We start from the raw sequence: 21,527 nt of genomic DNA, 5'->3' as shown, positions 1-21,527 counted from the left end.
GGGCTACGTAATGAATTGAACTTCTTTGTTCTCTCAAAGCAATGTTTCGGTACACTTGAACCAATGCCAGAACCCACATGGAACGAAAACGAATGTTAAACCCATAAGTCTTTTAACTCTGATACCTAATCCTCTCATAACTAACATATATTGTTTTAAGTAATTTACTCGAAAGTTTCTTTGAACTAGGCAACGTACTTCTATCAATGAATAACATTCACGCCGGATAGACGTATCTTGATAAGTTAAGGGAATGTGCTGGTGATGTATGTATGTCACATAGAGTCAATAATTGTTGTAACTTGAAACTTTTCGAACACAATGACCTGTCAGAGAAAGTTATTGCATTTCGACCTCGAACCAGGTAGATTGTTTCATAAGTCAATGTTTTCTATATAAAGCCTATTGCGCATGAGTGAATACACGACGTATATACATGTTTTTGCTTGATTTATTAATACACAATTTTTGACCTCCATATGTTCATGGTAACAAAAATAATCATTGTTTGTGCCATTGTATAAATTGTATGTCAACAAACTTATATTACAAACAATATTATTAATGATTGACATTATTATTCGCCCATGCATAAAATGCATTCAAATGCCATTTAGTAGGACCGCATTACATATCTTATTGCATACCCAATAAACAATTATGTAATATTACACACGAAGCTACAGTGATCCTGGTCTTGTTCGAAGGCTGCTGCATGAACTTATCCTCATAATCGGCAAGTCGAAAAAAGCCGACAGTGAGGACGCCAATCTGTAATAGGGTCACTTGTTTTCAGTATTTACATAAACAAGGAATTATGATTTAAACTCATTAAAACGATGATCCCTAATAAACTAAATTAGTACTGACATAATCCTGGATTATTGGATTATCACATAATCTCGGCTGAATTGTACCGCAAATTACTGATAATGCCGTTCTTGTAGCGGACGCTGCTATCCTAGGTAAGGTGGTATTGTCACCTGCAGGGCGGGAGTGGTCAGCACAATGATATGTCCCTATTGTCACAAAACCGCTTCATTAACACACACGTACGTCACACATTCTAAGCTGCATTACCCTGATTGTCTGTTTTATGTAAAAAGCTGTCCGCACGGGAGGTTGTTGACCACTGTTTCTGATAATGTGGCCACGCAGAGTGAGAGAGTTGGGTTTAACGCCGGTTTGAACCGTATTCCAGTCATATCACGGTATGTCAGTTTAATGTGGGAGAAAGCCCAAAGTTATGCAGGTCTTAGATTTTTATCACTGTGGTGAAATCCACGAGAACGGGTATGGTGCTGACAAAACTGGAAACACAATAGCGGCGATAATAACCCGGATTCGAAGCCAGGATCATAGGATTCTGGTGTGCTCAAGGGACGCAACTCCCTATATATGGTGTGTATACACAGACACACACACACAGACACACACATGGTCAGTCAATACAGAGTTGTGTTTGTTCGTTGGTTGTTTAACGCCCCGGTCAACATTGTGTTATACACTGTATAATCGTGATGAGAGTGTCTGTAGAATTAAACACATATTAAATTATTTCATTTCAAACTGATACCACTCTCCCGCAGTAATCACATAATCTATTAAGTAGCTGACTGAAACTTTCACTTTTACAACGTACCTTGATTTCAATTTCTATTTTCCACTAACACGGTCAATTGGTTCAGAATATGATAACCCTTTCCCAATAAAGAAATTGATAACCTCAATAAATACCCAAACCAAATTTCAAATGTAATTTGTCCCCCTTTGGGTATACGATTGTTTGGTTGGTTGGTGTGTTGTTTTACGCCGCAATCATCAATATTCCAGCTATATGACGGCGGTCTGTAAATAATCGAGTCTGGACCAGACAATCCAGTGATTGATAGCATGAGCATAGACCCACACGGTTTGGAAACGATGACATGCAACAACCAAGTCAGCGAGCCTGACCACCCGATCCCGTTAGTGTCCTCTTACGACAAGCATAGTCGCCTCTTACGACAAGCATGGGTTGCTGAAGACCTAGTCTGAAGCGGATCGTCACAGGTTAAGTAGCTAATTAATTTTTCAACGCAACCCTGTTAGTTAGGACACAGTTAGAGTTGGGCCGTGTTATATATTAGTAAAAGGACATCGATACGATTCTAGATTCGTTAATCCGGTCTTTTATAAACTCAGAGGTTGTTTTCAAAACAGGTTCGCTTTCATTGTCTGCAGTAACGGGGTTTTACTGTACATTGTATTTGATAACCGATCCGTATCGTACTGGGCGTTATATCACATCTTAACATTATTTTAATATAGGTGGTAAATTGTGTCAGCACCCAAACAGGTTACACACGCTTCAATCAAGGTCACGGATGGGAGAAAAGGTGGGGTCTCTGACAGAATCAACAATTCAACCAGGAACGAGGGGTGTTCACGCCCCACAACCCGCAGTCAGGCTACCAGCTCTAGGGGCAGCCAGCAGGACCGCACTTCCTAGGGGTGTGGCCGGGGCCCATACCAAGAGTGAGGATTTAAAAAGTGATGACTCTCCTACAATAAAGCTCTTATATTGGAATATATCTGGATTCAAATCTAAATTAGAAGACAGTGACTTTGTTTTATATTTACATTCATTTGACATTGTAGGCCTCACAAAGATTCAGAAGTTTGACTTCCAGAACAAGTTGGCTGATTACATATAATATTTATATCATAATAGCCCAGGTGATAAGTCAGCAGAAGCAGGGAGACTCTAGATCTCTGACGGTATCATAGTTATGGTTAGAAAACAGCTGAAAAAATATATTAAACGGAGTTGGTAAGAAAGTGGTATTTACATTGTATTAGATAAATTACGGTTTGGTACTGAAACAAATGTCCTGTTCTGTTGTGCGTATGCACACCCAGAAGACTCAACCTATTATGATAAACGTGCTACTTCTAGAAATGGTGTACTGATGTTCCAAGACGAGCTCCTGTATATTTTAAATCAGATCGATGACATTTTATTTATTTTATTTTTTTATATTGTTGTTGTTGTTGTTGTTGTTTTTGGGGGGATGTGTGGATATTTTATTTGCAGAACAGGGTCCGACCCCGACTTTGTGGAAGACGATATTTTGGATTATTTTGAAGGTCGTGATAACTCGTCTTGGATTTTCTTGATAGACTATTTTGATGGCTACTCTGCTGATATTATTTTGAATAAGTTTGGTAAATGTTTGTTGAACCTTTGCTTTGTCTTAAATATTCATATTATGAATGGTCGATTTGACAGTGACGCTGGTGTTGGGGACTATACATTCATTAGTAGTACAGGGTCAGCGTAAATGACTACAATATCTCCACCGTACATATGTTTGAACTCTGTAAAACATTCGACATGGACACACGTTACGAGTCGCAACATTTTCTTATAACAATGTCTTTACGTACGTGTACGCTTCACTCAGACATCAATGGTTATGGTGATATCAATTATGCAAGTACATTTAGATTTAAATGGAAAATTGATAAAGAAGAAATATTTCTTTGCAACTTATCTTCAGACAAGTTTGTATCACTTTTTGAAAAAGCAGTTGATGTCGTAGTCACAAATATTGATGAAAGTATCGAGTTTATTAGTGAGGTACTCTCCTATGCTGGTGACGAAATGAAGAAAGTAGCTCACATGGATAAGAAAACACAACAATAGTTTGCTTGGGAATGTCAGTTACTAACAAAAGAGAGATCTACATGCCTCAACAAATTCAGAAGAGATAAAGATTTACAGTCGTTAAGGGAATTTACAAAAATTAGAAATCTTTACAAAACCACGTGCAGGGAAAAGAAGCTTATATCTCTTGAAAAAAAACATTTGGAAGATAACATTGATTAAGTTGTCGAAAGAATGTTGGACAATCGTCGGAAATCTAAATCCTCATTATGAGTTTAAAATTAAAAAACATGGAATTCCCAATTGAGGAGATGATGTAAAGTCGTTATTAAATGAATGCGGCTATGGGTATGTTTGGCATAATCAATGTGTACCTAACAATCCAGATTCGTTTTTAGTATATATACGCCAAAGACTTAACGATATTTACTTACAAAAATGGTCATCGCATGTTTTAAGTTCAGAAAGATGCAATTCTTACCAGCTTCTTAAGTCAACTATTTCCCCAGAATACTATTTGTTTGATATCAAATTAAAAAGGTTTTGAATAAGTTTGGCACAATTAGATGCAGCTCTCATAGACTTAGAATCGAAGTAGGCCGACATAGAAACAGAGCCAGAGAATTGAGAATGTGTGAGCAATTTGGTTTAAATGTGATTAAAGATGAGTTTCATTTTCTGTTAGTTTGTCCAAAATACGACCACCTAAGAAGTAAATATATTGATCTTTTATGTACACCCCACTCAACAAAAATGTAAATCGATCATGTCAACAGCTGATAAAGATACTATAAAAAAACTACCAATGTTCATTTATCATGCTATGTTAACTAGAATACGACCTGATAAACATATCGTCACCACTCCCGAAAACAGAATTGTACAATGGGCCTGAGGCCTTTCAGTATGGAATAAAACTTATCCTTATCCTATTTGGAACAAAGCCGCACAGTCCGAATGTACCTGAAATATAGGTAAGATATGTTGTCAACATTGAGATCTGGTTTGCAGATCTCCCAGTAATGTACAATAGGCCACCCCCTGTGGCCTGTCCGAAGGGGTTGTAGAAGGGACACACATGTCAATAGTGTCGCCACAATAAGGTTGTACATAATGTTCATTAAACTATACAATGCCCGGCACTGCATTAATGCTATCAGCTCTCAATGATGATGTTTACTTGGGTGCTTGCGGTTCCTAAATCCGAGATGTTTCTATACGGTTTATCTTCGGCTACACACAAACCATGGGTTACACCGGGCGTTACGTGAGCCAGATACTCCACGGCAAGTCGGTGCCTGTGTATATGAGGAAGATGTGGGGTTTAAGCTCTCCACATGAGCATAGTACAACAGTATTTACCCTGGGGATTGAGTGGAGAGGTGGTGTTAATTGATGTATTGTTCGCTAACAATTACCACTGAACTGAACTGAATTGGAGGTTAATGGTCAAGGAGGTAAACGCCGATGTATAAAGTGCGTATGTACGTACCTGTAGGCCTTAATACATCCGTTGTAAATTTGCTTTCATTGTTGAGAAATTGGCCGGAACCTCTAAAGACAGATATGTAACTATATCTATGGTCAAAACGTTTTGTAACGAAGGTCCAAGTGTGTTATGTGGGACGGTGGTGTACAAAGTGGAAAAATCAAATGTTTTGACAGAATGGAACCTGATTCTTTTCTAAGATTGTAAAAAGTTAAGCAAATCATTTAAGTTTTTGAGAATCCAGATGGTATTATATGTACTCTTGTCTCAAATACTGTCTGTGAATATAAAGACAGTGTTTCCTTGAAATTATTAAGGATAATGACTTATTGTTGAGACAAGGATTTGGCGGTACATTTGCTGGACCCAGCAATATATCTCTCTTTGTACGATTTTTTCCGAAACCAGTCCAAATTCGTAAAGTCTTCCTGACAGGACATCAAACATATTGAGAGGTTTTCCTAAAAAGACGAAATTAAGAACTTCGTGTTTCAAATTCGTTTCGTGTCCAATGTTTTAAAATCGAAGACAAGAATGCTTGCTGTAAAAGGCGACAAAGCTTGTCGTAAGAGGCGACTAACGGGATCGGTGGTCAGGCTCGCTGACTTGGTTGATACATGACATCGTGTCCGAAATCCTGGATTGTCTGGATAGCTGGAATATTGGTGAGTGCGGCATTAAACAAGAAACAAACAAACAAACAAACAAACAAACAAACAAACAAACAAACACAATGACGCAAAACTCTTTATCGTAACTTGGAATGGTTTTGGCATACGCTTATGTTGTTTCCACCAGCCACATGCGTATCAGGCGTAACATAAAACAAAACTGTCAACATTTGGGGACATCACATTTTTCCCAGCGTGACCGTGGATCCATCGTGTAGCACCACATAAATCCGGCGTCGCTGGGGTCACGGCAGTAGTTGACAGCCTCGTCCAGAGTCTCCGAGGCAAAGCCGCTAGGGCTCCTCAAGATGGGCCCCTTGAAGCGGTGTTCATGCGGCACCTGGGCCTTCCATCTCTGACACGTCTTGCCGGTCACGCTCGTAGCTACGGTGCCAAGGTACACCCCTCTACTGTGCCATTTTGTTTCAGTGTTGGACACTGCAAAACAAAATAACAACGACAATATGATTACGACAATTTGAATTTGTGATGATATTATGTTTGGATGGTGCCAGATTTAAGGAGCACTGCGGGGAATAGCAGTAATATTAATGGACCTTACACATTTGGCCCCTATTCGAATTCTTAGTCTTCGAGCAAGCGTTATCACTTTTAGGCTTTCCCACTGCACTAAATATGTTAGCGAGCTCAATGCAGAAGGTCGTACATATTAACCAGGAAACGTACACATCAAACAAATGTGGCGCTCTGAGCCCGCTTTTGGGCGTGGTTTTGGCGCTTTATGAATATGCACATTATAAATGTCGTTGTTGCTAATATTATGGTACTGATAAAAAATAGACAGTCAGCTAAGATCATGCATGACTAACGTAAGGTTAGATTCACTAACGACGAATTGCAGCGTCATTCGTGTCCGTGTAAGTGAAGGAGTTTGTCATTCGTGTCTGTGTAAGTGAAGGAGTTTGTCATTCGTGTCTGTGTAAGTGAAGGAGTTTGTCATTTGTGTCTGTGTAAGTGAAGGAGTTTGTCATTCGTGTCCGTGTAAGTGAAGGAGTTTGTCATTCATGTTTGTGTAAGTGAAGGAGTTTGTCATTCGTGTCTGTGTAAGTGAAGGAGTTTGTCATTCGTGTCTGTGTAAGTGAAGGAGTTTGTCATTCATGTTTGTGCAAGTGAAGGAGTTTGTCATTCGTGTCTGTGTAAGTGAAGGAGTTTGTCATTCGTGTCTGTGTAAGTGAAGGAGTTTGTCATTCATGTTTGTGTAAGTGAAGGAGTTTGTCATTCATGTTTGTGTAATTGAAGGAGTTTGTCATTCGTGTCTGTGTAAATGAAGGAGTTTGTCATTTTTGTCTGTGTAAGAGAAGGAGTTTGTCATTCTTGTCTCTGTAAGTGAAGGAGTTTGTCATTTGTGTCTGTGTAAGAGGAGGAGTTTGTCATTCATGTCTGTGTAAGTGAAGGAGTTTGTCATTCATGTCTGTGTAAGTGAAGGAGTTTGTCATTCGTGTCTGTGTAAGTGAAGGAGTTTGTCATTCGTGTCTGTGTAAGTGAAGGAGTTTGCCATTCGTGTCTGTGTAAGTGAAGGAGTTTGTCATTCGTGTCTGTGTAAGTGAAGGAGTTTGCCATTCGTGTCTGTGTAAGTGAAGGAATTTGTCATTCATGTCCGTGTAAGTGAAGGAGTTTGTCATTCATGTCTGTGTAAGTGAAGGAGTTTGTCATTCGTGTCTGTGTAAGTGAAGGAGTTTTTCATTCGTGTCTGTGTAAGTGAACGAGTTTGTGATTCATGTCTGTGTTAGTGAAGGAGTTTGTCATTCATGTCTGTGTAAGTGAAGGAGTTTGTGATTCATGTCTGTGTTAGTGAAGGAGTTTGTCATTCATGTCTGTGTAAGTGAAGGAGTTTTTCATTCGTGTCTGTGTAAATGAAGGAGTTTGTCATTCGTGTCTGTGTTAGTGAAGGAGTTTGTCATTCATGTTTGTGTAAGTGAAGGAGTTTGTCATTCGTGTCTGTGTAATTGAAGGAGTTTGTCATTCGTGTCTGCGTAAGTGAAGGAGTTTGTCATTCGTGTCTGTGTAAGTGAAGGAGTTTGTCATTCGTGTCTGTGTAAGTGAAGGAGATTGTCAATCGTGTCTGTGTAAGTGAAGGAGTGTGTCATTCGTGTCTGTGTAAGTGAAGGAGTATGTCATTCATGTCTGTGTATGTGAAGGAGTTTGTCATTCGTGTCTGTGTAAGTGATGGAGTTTGTCATTCATGTCCATGTAAGTGAAGGAGTTTGTCATTCGTGTCTGTGTAAGTGAAGGAGTTTGTCATTCGTGTCTGTGTTAGTGAAGGAGTTTGTCATTTGTGTTTGTGTAAGTGAAGGAGTTTGTCATTCGTGTCCGTGTAAGTGAAGGAGATTGTCATTCATGTCTGTGTAAGTGAAGGAGTTTGTCATTCATGTCTGTGTAAGTGAAGGAGTTGGTCATTCGTGTCTGTGTAAGTGAAGGAGTTTGTCATTCGTGTCTGTGTAAGTGAAGGAGTTTGTCATTCATGTCTGTGTAAGTGAAGGAGTTTGTCATTCGTGTCTGTGTAAGTGAAGGAGTTTGTCATTCATGTTTGTGTAAGTGAACGAGTTTGTCATTCGTGTCTCATGTAAGTGAAGGAGTTTGTCATTCATGTTTGTGTAAGTGAAGGAGTTTGTCATTCGTGTCCATGTAAGTGAAGGAGTTTGTGATTATGTTTTTCGCCGCTTCTTTTAATACCACAGCCATGAAGTGGTTCAAAGGATTCCGATATGAATACCAATGCGGGGAATCGAATTTGGGCTGACTTGCCACCCAACACCGCTGAAAGAATTCTTGTGCCTATCATTCCAATATTCTTCATTTCAAATACGGGGATGATCTAGCTAATGCCATTCCAGTTCTTTATCCGTATGAAGCTACAGAGACAGGCTTTCAATCTATAATTTGACTACTGCTCCAGTGGTTAACGAGTTGGGTCACTTTGACGCTCCATCATCTTATATTCTTGGGTCAAGTTCAGGTTTTCCCTGATAACGATCGTTGATTTAACCCTGCCCGCGCTCAAGGGTTTAACAAATCTGGTTACATTCTAAGAACGGTATCAGGTGTGGCTTTCTATCGTATATATGAGTTTCACCACTGGTAGCTACGAGGGGCGTTCAATAAGTTTTGCAACTTCAATATAAAACCAAGTCGCAGAAGATCTTTTGCATTTTTATTTTTCAATATAATCTTCATTCACCTCAATACACTTATTCCATTTGTCCTTCAAGCTTTGAAAAAACACTTTTAGAGAAATCCGCAGATTGGCCCTCTAACCACGCTTCTGTGGCATACTTTATGTCCTTGTCATCCTGGAAGCGTCTTCCACGAAGGGCAGATTTCATTTGCCGGAACAGGAAATAGTCACTGGGGGCTAGTCTGGGCTGTAGGGTGGGTGATTTAACTGTACAGCGCAAACTTAGCTTCGGCAGTCTGTATAGGACTTACCGTTACAACATTTCAAGTCCAACCGTGTCCAAAGGCCTGACTTCGTACACAGTGAAACATCAGTCTCTCGACCTGGACCTGTGCGCGTGGTTCCTTCTCTGCATGTGTACCTGGCCACGCCGTTGAGTTGTGTTGATGTATGCACAACCAATGCTCCGTCTTTGGCAGGAGGTTGGCCACATTCAGTCGTCAACGTCGCTGATAAAAAAAATCATAAAAAAAAATCTTCTTACACTGCTGTGTACTTCCCCTTTTGGGATTAGAAGGGCGTTCGTAACGCATGTCTATGCCTTGAATAGTTGGTTGGTTGTTTTACGCCGCATTCAGCAATATCCCAGCTATATGACGGCGGTCTGTAAATAATCGAGTCTTGACCAGACAATCAAGTGATTGATATCATGAGCATCGATCAATGCAAATGGGATACGATGACATGCATCAACCAAGTCAGCGAGCCTGACCACCCGATCCCGTTAGTCGCCTTTTACGACAAGCTTAGTCGCCTTTTACAGCAAACATGGGTTGCTGAAGAGCTATAGAGGATATTGTATGTCCTCATGTCATACTGTTTATGACACGAGTGTCTAAATTCCGGTATTTCCCGAGCGAGTCCGACGGAAATCCCGCAATGTAGGTACGAGTGTCGTAAACATAGTATGACATGAAGACGAATATAATGTTCTGTCTATTACTGAAGAAGATGTCTACATACAGATACGAATTTTAGCGGTTCTCTGGTCATATAGCTAGAATATTGATGACTGCGGCGTTGAACACTTGGTTGATGCATGTCATCGTAAACCATTTGCGTAGATCAATGCTCATGGTGTCAATCACTGGATTGTCCGGCCGATGTACGATTACTTAACCCCCTGGATGCCAGAGGGACATATATGTCCTTTTTCGATCTTAGGAAAATGTGCGTCAGAAAAAAACTCATCATCCAGAGGGTTAAGGACAACAAGTCGCAACAGCAGCGGAACCACAATTTGTCGAATGACGTCAACATTCTTCAGCCATGACGTTGTTTCTAGTGTGACGTCATTCCGACCTCTCGTCAAAATAAGATTCGAATGACGTCAGCAGTGCCGTCCGGATGACGGAAACAATACCCTGTTTTCTCGTGACTTGATTTGACCCAAGGGCACTTCTGGGTTCATAAAATGATATGTGCCTTAGGGTCATATCATTCAGTAATATTCCTGCTATATGACGGCGGTCTGTAAATAATCGAGTCTGGATCAGACAATGCAGTGAGTGAGTGAGGTTTTACGCCGCTTTTAGCAATATTCCAGCAATATCACGGCGGGGGACTCCACAAATGGGTTTCACACATTGTACCCATGTCGGGAATCGAACCAGGGTCAATCTAGTGATTGACATCTAGGATATTGGGATACAATGGCATGCATGAACCAAGTCAGCGAGCCTGACCTCCCAATTATAATTTTCATTCATGTTTTATGTTCCCTGGCCCGCAAAACATTTCAATTTATTTCGACCACCAACCCCTTGCCTTTCTGAGTACACCTGGCAGCTTTATATTTTAAAAGAAGAGCCAAATATTTTTGCGGAGATATGATTTTTATGTTCAAGAGTGAGTGAATGTTGGACAAAATAATGTAGAAGTCACACCCTGATGGCGCGGGGCGGTCCGGTAACCTAGTGATTAAAGCGTTCGTTCGTCACGCCGAAGACCCGGGTTCGATTCCCGACATGGGTACAATGTGTGAAGCCCATTCCCGCCGTCAAGTTGCTGGAATATTGCTAAAAGCGGCGTAAAACCACACTCACTCTCACCCACACTGATGGCGCAATGTTGATACAAGAGGTGGGGAAACATCCATGCTTGTACAACATTGATTCGCCACACTTTAAGTGCAGGACGTATCATGTCGCATGGTTTTTATGAGAGTTAAAACTCGAATCCAAGGGATAAGACCGAGGGGCGTCAGCATCGAGGTTTTTATCCCGCGTATGAGGGTTTTAAATCTCAAAAAGTTACGTTGGTGAGTTTTTTCCAACTTATAAAACGAAAACAGAAACTTAAAACAACATTTATCAACACTTTTATGTTTCATACATACTTTACATGAACATTAGGAAACGGGCGTAAAACATCTGTTGCTGGCGTACGGGTACTTTTTGAAGCATTGTGATTCATCAGCGCGGCTGCAGCCTGGTGGTACACTCACTGGGCTACAGATATGAAGGTTATCAGCAACCCAAGCTTGTCGAAAAAGGCGACTAACGGGATCGGGTTGTCAGGCTCGCTGACTTGGTTGATGCATGTCATCGTATCCCAATTGCGTGGATCGATGCTCATGATGTCGGTCACTGGATTGTCTGGTCCAGACGCAATTATTTACAGAGCGCCATCATACAGCTGGAATATTCCTGCTTGCGGCGTTAAACCAAACAACAAACAAACAAAACAAACAATCAACTGCTAATATACTGAAAAAAGATTATATCTTACCAAGCTTTCTTTCCAGTACAGCCACGCGAATGTCAATATCGTTCAATCGATCTGTCCCTGTTAACACATTACGAAAATTAGAGACAAAACCTAAATTTTATAATATGTCTCGACGCTCATTTTCACCTTAAATGCATACGTCTTTGCGTTAATACTGGCTGCACGATGACTTCTTTTAGGCATCTTATGTTACGTTAATCAGATAATTGTCATCAAATAGCTATTACCGAGTTCGAGTTCAGCAAAGAGGGTTTGGGTGATCCTGGCACAGTCAGGCTGGTTAGGCTCATCATCAGCTCAGGGCCCTTGCCCCCTCTACACGCAGCCCAGACAGCGAATGGGACTTCTCCCAGGAAGCGCTGCCCAGTAAAACCCACCCAGAACTTTTCGGAGAATGTGAAGACTCCCCAACACTGCAGCCTTCTGCATTACCCAGATTATCAGAAGGGCTGTATTCCTGGTAGCAAACCCGGGTACTCTCCCAATGTCAGTCAACAGATTCGGAGGGACCAAATCTAACGCACCGAAAACAATGGGAAGTCGGACAACTTGGTACTTGGTATGCAAGTGTGACATTTCGAAAGCGCGATCCGAATATTTGCCATGTTTTTCCTCAATCTTGTCAATCACTTTGGTGTCACAATTCAATAATATAAATGCTTTCATTGGATTTATCAAAAAGGACAAGATCAGGCCTCTTCCTCAGAATTTTGTATTTATCATGTTCCATGACGCCCTCTACATAGTCCGGGTCGTATCATTGATGGACCTCTGTGTGAAAACCACAAGCATGGTGAGGACGGTAGTAAAATGATCGAGCCACCCCATCATGTCGCTTAAGATACTGTGTTTGTGCCAAATAATCCAAGGAAAATGTTTTGGACAGTCTCATTAAATTCATGACATAACCCACATTTCATATTGACATTATTGTTGTTGTTGTTGTTGTTGTTGTTGTTATCTCACTAACCTGCAGCCATATTGCTTTCGTCAGTATCAAAATCATCCACGTAGATCTGGCTTGCTATGACACAAGTTGCGGAAACCCCCACCAGCAACAACCCGAGAGGAACACAGCCCACGTCCATGTTGTTTAACCCTGTTGTTAAGTTAGTCGGTCGTTGGTCTTATAACGGTGAAAGCATGTAACATAATCCCGAACGCACTCGGCAACTTGCAATAAACGTTAATGGGTTAATTTGTTTCACCACACTATAGCAACCTTTCCCTGATCTTAGTTGATTACTACCGTATACCTTTCCTGATATACGTTAAACCTTGACATAATAAGAAATAAAAATATTTAGAATTCTCTAGTTTATTGCTCACAACTACAATCGACAATCGAGTACAAAACATGAACTAATAAGGTTGGGTCACCTGCTCGGTTGGTAGAAAAGTGTCGTTACAAACACAACAATGCTTTTGAATTCTCCTGCTTTGCATTAAACATTCATCGGATGATATTTACTGATCAATATGAAAAACACATAGAAATATATTTGCACAACAATAATCTTAAAGTGTTTTTTTCTGTGGTTAATATGAAAAGAATAGTGATAAAGACGGATGCTATGTGTACGTTTTCATTTACATTTAAGTGTACAAGAGAGAGAGAGAGAGACAGACAGACAGAGAGAGACAGAGAGAGAGAGCTCAATACGAACAGCTAGAAAATAGTTTCTTGCTGTGTCTTTCAATATGTAATGTTAGTGTAATTTGACTAACTTGAGCATTTCAACATACGACGTCGACATCATTGTCATGACTGCGAATCCCTGCCACTCCCCCTCCCTCTCCTCTCCATCCCCCTTCTCCGCATCAGCCAGTGCACATTGCAGATGAAAAACACCTGCGTTATGAATATTATTCATATAGACTGAATTAAAGGAATTGTGATGAAGGATTTTATTGCCACTTCTGAGACATAGTGATTTTCATATTGAAAATCTTGTCACCTCAAACGATCTCTTGTATTACGCAAAGTCAGTGAAAACCATGAAGGGACATTATGATGCATGGACAACGAGTCGATTTCCGAGCTTTGGCGATTGCTAGGTCCATACTTTAACAGAGAATGACGACAATCGGCATGGTAATCCTGAAGGGCTTTACAGTATGTGCTTAATAATTATTAAATGCCTCTTCTTTTTACCACTGGTAATACATGTAAGCATTGTAGTTTGTTCTATATGTGAGACTGAGCCATTTTGTCTGCTGAATCATGCACAAGTAGCTTAACATACACATTCAAGTTCGACTTGTCTTCAAGTTCAAGACAAATTGAAATCGATCGCGGGGGACTAAAATCAAATTTGCTGGGAGTGCCAACCAGCCGAAGTTTTCACACGAAACCGAATTCGAATTTTGTTAAAAAGAACACGACTGAAACCTCACACGTGGAAATTTCTTTAACCAATCAAGTCACTAGAAATAAGTTATGTCAAGTTTTCGGCATATCAAGATTAAAGAGTGCAGTGCAAACATACCATTTGAAATGAATTTGGGCCTCATTTGACCAATCGTGGACCAGTGCCCATTTTGTGTATTTTTACCATGGCGAACAATATCTCATGATATAATACAAATGTCAAGTGATGATATGACTGCTGCTTAAGGTCAATTCTGTTGTGTTGGATACCCTGTATATGTTTTCTGTATGTATGCTAGTGTATCCAGGCACGAGTTAAATACAAACTTGAGGAAGCCAAGTGTTGATACATGTTCGTATATTTTATTCATCACGATTCTGCTGCATCATGACGATACAGACATAAAAGCCTGGTTTCCTTTGTCTCAATATTTTCCTGATGGTCAGATGTCACAGCAAAAAAAGTGTAGGTTTCCGTTCTCCGGAAACCTTCCGGATACCCTCCCATTTTGGACCCGGCCCGGATACCTTCCAGAAACCTTCAAAAAAAATGTCAATATTTTGGGGGTGCATTTTGTTCAATTAAGTGTGAAGAATATAAAAATGTGTCTGAAAATTACCAAGAAAATTGAAGGGTGCTGAAGGTATCATGAAGGTTTCCGGGCGGTTTCCGGGCCGGATCCAAAGAGGGAAGGTATCCGGAAGGTTTCCGGAAGGTTTCCGGAAAACGGAAACCTACACTTTTTTTGCTGTGTGTTGTCCTGCGTCTCAAACAATGACCTGTCCAAGGGCTACCATCATGATGAATGTCACGGCTGGAATAGTGACCCTCCCTTCACCGGAGTGAAAGGGGAAAACCTGATCCTTGTCGACGCCCACACTGCCTTCGATACGGTACTGCAGGTGTAAACCCTGGAGAAGAAAAGAATACACCAAAATCAAAACAGTATGTTAGTACACCCGAATACACCAGCCCAATAAACAGGTGATGTGAGGTGAAATTGGATTAAACGTCGCGTCCAAGATTGTTGCACTTTTATAGCGACGTGCACGTGTGTGTGTGGCTGCTTGTACTAGTCCGGACTTATGCCGATTTATAGTGCTAGCCGACTGAGATACCATGCCGCAGTTTAACATGAATACCCCACTCAGACACAGTATACTGACTCCGAGCCGACCAGTCCTTGTTTTAGCCCTTAATGCCGAGCGCCAGACAGGGTAACAACAAGTACCATCTTTTTACGTCTTTTGGTATGACGCGGTCGGGGAACGAACCCTGGACCTTCCGCTCTCCGGACGGACGCTCTACCACAAGACCACGGAGGCGTCCCAAATAAACAGAGTAAATGCTGTGAAGAATACGTAAAGTTATAGGACGCCCCCATCATCCACACCATGTTCATCGGAACACCACAGACATGGTGAGACACGGTGCCAGTTTGGCTACTATACCAAAGAGCAGATTAAGACCATACGATTACGTAATTGTAAACATTATTTGTGTGAGGATCATGTTTCACTCGAAGGGAAAATATTAACACCTCTGCAACGCAAAGCAAAATATTACCAAAGGTGAAAGCTGTCATGACGTGGATTTATTTTCACTTGCAGATCTTTACATTAATTTCTGGATTGGAACCAGTGAAAATAGTTCTGATATACGAGTAACTCGAAGAAGCTAATTAACCACCGTCGCTGATATTGCATGTTTGTGCAAGAAGTAACGACTATTAGGGAATAACTGCTTTAAAGGACAGACATACAATCCCTTACCACTGACAGTCTACGCCACTAATGGTTTTCCTGAGATATCACCATTCCACGCCTAAATGAAAATGACTGATGGCGTGTCATATGTACCTCTAACCACGCACGTCAATTCAACTTCCACATTTATGGCGCCGTTAACAACGAAACACCACCCTCCGAGACTGTATCGAAATGGCCGCCCACCCGTCATAACCTCTCACCAAGACATATGTATTCGTTTTACGCAGCTTCGACAAAGGTCCAGGCGTTCAAAGCCCGTACCATACCTGGCAAAAGAGACGTATTTTAGAGGACAGTCCGACGACGTCTACGCATCTACAACATCCGTGCGAGATGCCCAGTCAGACATCAACGTCGATACACGCAGTGGACAGCACGTCAGTGCAGCACGTTTCTTTCTCAATGTTAATGTGTTAACGGGGCGGTCGGGTAGCCAAGTGGTTAAGGCGTTCGCTCGTCACGCCGAAGACCCGGATTCGATTCCCGACATGGGTACAATGTGTGAAGCCCATTTCTGGTGTCCTCCGCCGTGATATTGCTGGAATATTGCTAAAAGCGTTAACCATCCCCTGATCTGACACAAACCGAACATGTGTGGGATGAAATGGAATGACGTTTGCGACTTCTTCCAGTTCCGCCAACAACGTCACCGGCTTATCATACCTCAGATTTTGAATGTCATTCCCCTGACAATTCTTCAACGTTTAGTTGCTTCAATGAAACGAAGGTTAAAGACCTGTCTCAATGCACAAGGTCGACACACTCACTGCTGATTGTGATGACTTGCCTCTGAAACCACTCGTTTGGCATGACCAACACACAGGTCAGGAAGGGCTTTCATATGGATTGTTTTTCGTTACGGTAAATTCTGTCACTGTTCTTACCAAGTGTTAAAAGTGACAACATCATGTTGCGGCAACTCTGAGTATACATCACAAAGGATGTTCACAAGCAACAAGAACTCTTGACAGAGCAACTCTACAAACAATAGTGTTAGAATGGGCATAAACATTATTTGCCCCAATTTTTTTAATAACTCGGTATTTCATATGTCAACATTCTGTATACAACAATGTCAAATTTTGATCCTGAGTTATGTTATATATACGTTCAGAAAAGTATGGGAACGCCCACAGTTAAAACAGACTTCTTCAGGCAGCTGTGTTCAAAACTTATATGTGTGGATGCCAACTGGCCTATAATTTACACAATAACAATGCATTTTTATCGAATCTGTTTTGAAACAGATTGCTGGGCATTCCCATACTTTCATCATACCAGATTCGGGTGTAGACAGTACGCACATAATTCTCAAGGTTACAGAACTCACAGTGACGCCGTTCTGATCCCCGCACCGATTGGCGGTCACGAACCACCCAGAGCTGCTGTCGATATCTATGTTGAAACGACCAACACAGAAGACGTAGTCTCCTTTGAACCGGTCGTAGCGGTTGTAACAGCCCGAGCTGGGTCTACTGGTGTCCAGGCTGAGAATCTGCCTTGAATAGGAGGGGTACTGAAGGAGGGCGATCTTCTGTTGACATGACTGGAAGAAGGAAGGTTGACGGTTTAACAGAAAAAACATCGTTAACTGGACATTTCGGATGACCTGGCAAGAAAGTGTTGTGTGTCAACAAATGTGTGGTCCTCCTATTATAGGAAATAATGTGTGTGTTTGAAAATATATTTCGTCTCAAAAGAATATCATGAATGGCTTAGTTTGTAAGCTTTGCGTTGATCTTTATATACATTTTTCAGAGGTGGGAACATTTTTGTATTGTTAAAGATGACATGTGATCTTATGGGTAAAAGAACAATATTTGACTTCTACTTTCTCGGAATAAATTTGTATTCCCTGACATGCAGACTGAATAAAATGGTCGGTTGCCACCGGTAACAGTATCGTACACGTGGTAGCAGGGTAAACGTAGCGCATGTGTCCTCTCTGCCAATACAAAGTATCCCCTAGCATATGCGGTTCCCTCTTTTCAAACATTCATGTCTGAATGCTTTCCACACTTCTTTGTGTACAGTACTCAATGTCGAAAACTAGTTCCTGAAGATGTATCCCGTCTTCCAGACCGATTCCGACTGTCTCAACTATGCTATGTACGTATTCGTTTTGGTAGTATGCGAGTCCAATGTATTATATAGCAATACAATTGATATTAAGGATTTGCATATCCGTAGATCTGATCACGGGAGACTCACTTTGAGAGGATCGTTGGCCTGATCAAACTGTTCTCCACCATAGAACAGCAGAAACATTGGAGCGTATTGCTGTAAAACAAGGACATATACTGTAAATCGTGAAATTAATGCTTCTCCAAAAGAATGCGACCCCTGGACCCTAGCCAAAAGTGCGACTTAATATGAATGCGACACCCCCTCCTCTCAAGCATCAGTGGATTTCTATCTAAAGATGTCCTCAGTCAGGTTTAGAATCGTCACCTCAATCCAACCAAGAAGTCAGTGGATCGTTTCTTTATTCAATACCACTTACATTATGCTGATGCTTTGATATTGTCATTTAAACTTCCAAAAGTTTGGAAATACTAAACGATAATGAGCTTTTTATTTAGAGGGTAACTTATTTTTGACAAAAACTGTGCATATCCAATGTAGACCTACAATCAAAAGGAACGTAACGATTATACATTTGTTTAATACTTATTTAAAAAGTAGTGATAATTATAATAATGATGCAGATGATGTGGTTTGTAGCTTTATGTATCATCAAACCATAAAAACAACAAATCACTTATCAATATCAGGGTGTCCAGATGTCCTTCTGGGGACACTATGTGAAAAGGGACTTTTTACCCTACATGATCTGCATAATTTAAGAAATGAGCAAAACAAATTAGAAATGGTTAAGAAAGTTTTCAGATATGTTCGCATGAATAAGAACTATAGTTCGTTCATTTCAACACACGCGTGTTACGACACAAATGTTTCGCGTGAATATGTTAAAAAGTTGTTCAAGAAATCTTTTTGGTGAATCTGACATTTTTAGGAGATGTAACTAGTGAAGTGGTGAAAATAGACGAACTTGTTCAAGAAGTAATAGGCAGTTTTTGCCCATTATAACCAACCCTATGTGAAATCTAAAAGTACCATTATTACTTATTATGCCGCAGCTATATTTATTGACGTGCCGGATTTGCATACAAAGAGACCTCAGCCTATTTTCACTTTCAAATTGTGATGAATCTTTAATGTGAACAACACATTTCGCCATTACTCATTTATTTATATAGATTAACATAATTAATGGATGAATTTGAAATTTTGCTCTCCAAATCTAAGAGGTTCAATGAGGGTGACTTTACTCTGATGTTAGCAATATGTGAGCAGAATACGAAGGGGAACTCCAGAAGAGTCACATATTGAACACATGATGGGAATTGAATCGTTTAACAGCTTATCGCCGAAGAAAGAAAGAAATGCATTAGATTTGCTTCAAATACATATCCCAATATGATAATGAGAACAGCGTCTCAGTTAGTTTTATCCTTGAACAAATACAGGTTTGCTTGAGATGTTCACCATCTGATGTCGGTTGAATGACTCAACCTTGGGTAGGCGAGGTTGTAGCTGAAATAGGCCTTGATGCCGGTTGAGTGACTTACGCCTTGGGCAGACGAGGTTGTAGCTGAAATAGGCCTTGATGCCGGTTGAGTGACTTACGCCTTGGGCAGACGAGGTTGTAGCTGAAATAGGCCTTGATGTCGGTTGTGTTACTTACCCTTGGGTAGACGAGGTGGTAACTGAAATAGGCCTTGATGTCGGTTGAGTTACTTACCCTTTGGTAGACGAGGTTGTAGCTTAAACAGGCCTTGATGTCGGTTGAATGACTTACCCTTGGATAGGAGATGTTGTAGGTGAATGAGGCATCGAGGCCGGCGGGGAAGAGGAAGCTGTCCATGAAGACCCAGCCCTGCAATAGACAATCACACACACGTTTATTTAAATAATGACCCAAATCCAAAATGGGGTGGGGGGGGGGGGGGGGGGGGGGGGTCGATGTAGAGGACGCTGTGAACAGTGTCTCAGTTGATCTTTCACTTGAGATTTGACTTTCGTCAACATTTCAGACTTTCAAAGCAAAACTAAAGACACATTTGTTCAAAGTGACATTTTGAATGTAGCGCTTTGAGCAGGAATTCTACATGGAGGTTAGCACATTTTAAGTGCACATTATTAGTATTATTGTTATTGTTATTATAATTATTGTTGTTATTATTATTATTACTAATATTATTGTTGTTGTTGTTGTTATTGTTATTATTATTATTATCATTATTATTATTATTATTGAATGACAGTATGGGAATGACAGTATGTAAATTCCCCAAGTTTATGATTGTAGTAAAATCCAGCGCACAAAGAATCATAATTAATCTGATTCTGATTGCATGTAGACTTGCGGCGGATAAGATGCCTGAACCACCTGTGTCCCCACGCCTGGAAAGGAACCGCGTGGGTTTTCTTTGTATTCAGACCAACTGCGTGTACTTAGGACAGACTTATGCTAAATAACCTGTCTTCAATATTGAAACAAATACCAATAATTTCAAAAGGGCAACACTCACCTTCAAAGAGACAATTGTTCCCTCTGCATATTTTCCTGATATAATTGAGACGCAGGTCAGTATACTACAAACAGTAAGCAACCACATGCCCGCCATCTTCTTTCTCAATATCTCGATGTCACGATCAGACGATGCCTCCAACCTCCCACCGCCCGGCCCCGACCCCCGACCCCCGAACTCCACCAACCCCTCCCCCGACCCCCCTCTCTCACATACACACACATATACACACCGCAAAACCCAATTACGGATCGCGTTGATGTCGCCCCTAGCCATTGCTGCGGTCCTGTTATCGGCTTGTTATGGCATATACGATTATCTCGGTCGGGTGACATTGAACATCGAATCATACATTTTTTCATACAATTTACCCAATTATTTACGGCCTCCAGTGTGCACAACTCACCAACCTCCGTTGCAAATAGGTCCCTTGTTTACAAATGTAGGCCGTCCCGTCAAGATCCGGTTTAGAATTGGTCTTCAGCTACCCATGCTTGTTGTAAGAGGCGACTAACGGTATTGGGTTGTCAGGCTCGCTGACTTGGTTGATGCATGTCATCGATCCAAATTGCGTGGATCGAAGCTCATGATGTCAATCACTGGATTGTCTGGTCCAGACTCGAGTATTTACAGACCGCCATCATATGGCTGTAATATTGCTGAGTGCGGCGTTAAACAACAAACAAAAAAATGAAAGAAAAAAATGCATGTCAAATAAGTAACCAGCAGGTCTTGTAACAGTTGTAACTTGGTTCTTATACAATGACAGGGGGCGGTAGGGTAGCCTAGTGGTTAAAGCATTCGGTCGTCACGCCGAAGACCCGGGTTCGATTCCCGACATGGGTACAATGTGTGAAGCCCATTTCTGGTGTCCCCCGCCTTGATATTGCTGGAATATTGCTAAAAGCGGCGTAAAACCATACCCACTTACAAAACAATGGATATGACAGGATCGCTTTAATTTATTTTGACAACTTTTCACATTAGAGCCTTATATATAATTTAACATCACCTTATTTGTGGAAATAACATGTTGTGCAATGCCGCAGACAGATC

General features: G+C 41.0%; 2 protein-coding genes across 2 annotated transcripts; both read right to left on the bottom strand.

The window, feature by feature from the left end:
• Nucleotides 1-5,972: 5,972 nt before the first annotated feature.
• On the bottom strand, nucleotides 5,973-12,823 carry LOC139457885 (hepatocyte growth factor-like protein). Its single transcript, XM_071239233.1, has 4 exons — nucleotides 12,706-12,823; nucleotides 11,736-11,792; nucleotides 9,257-9,454; nucleotides 5,973-6,247 (listed from the first exon to the last, which is right to left on the bottom strand). The coding sequence occupies exons 1-4, from the start codon at nucleotides 12,821-12,823 to the stop codon at nucleotides 5,973-5,975; spliced, it is 648 nt and encodes a 215-aa protein (XP_071095334.1).
• Nucleotides 12,824-14,874: 2,051 nt separating this feature from the next.
• Nucleotides 14,875-20,567, bottom strand: LOC139457884 (uncharacterized). Its single transcript, XM_071239232.1, has 5 exons — nucleotides 20,472-20,567; nucleotides 19,739-19,816; nucleotides 18,088-18,156; nucleotides 17,207-17,422; nucleotides 14,875-15,018 (listed from the first exon to the last, which is right to left on the bottom strand). Exons 1-5 carry the CDS (start codon nucleotides 20,565-20,567, stop codon nucleotides 14,875-14,877), a joined length of 603 nt encoding a protein of 200 aa, XP_071095333.1.
• Between the last annotated feature and the right edge of the window lie 960 nt (nucleotides 20,568-21,527).

Source organism: Haliotis cracherodii, unplaced genomic scaffold (genome assembly GCF_022045235.1).
Source record: "Haliotis cracherodii isolate W230 unplaced genomic scaffold, xgHalCrac1.p SCAF_12, whole genome shotgun sequence".
Taxonomy (NCBI): Eukaryota; Metazoa; Mollusca; class Gastropoda; order Lepetellida; family Haliotidae; genus Haliotis; species Haliotis cracherodii.
This window is presented reverse-complemented; position numbering and strand designations above follow the sequence as displayed.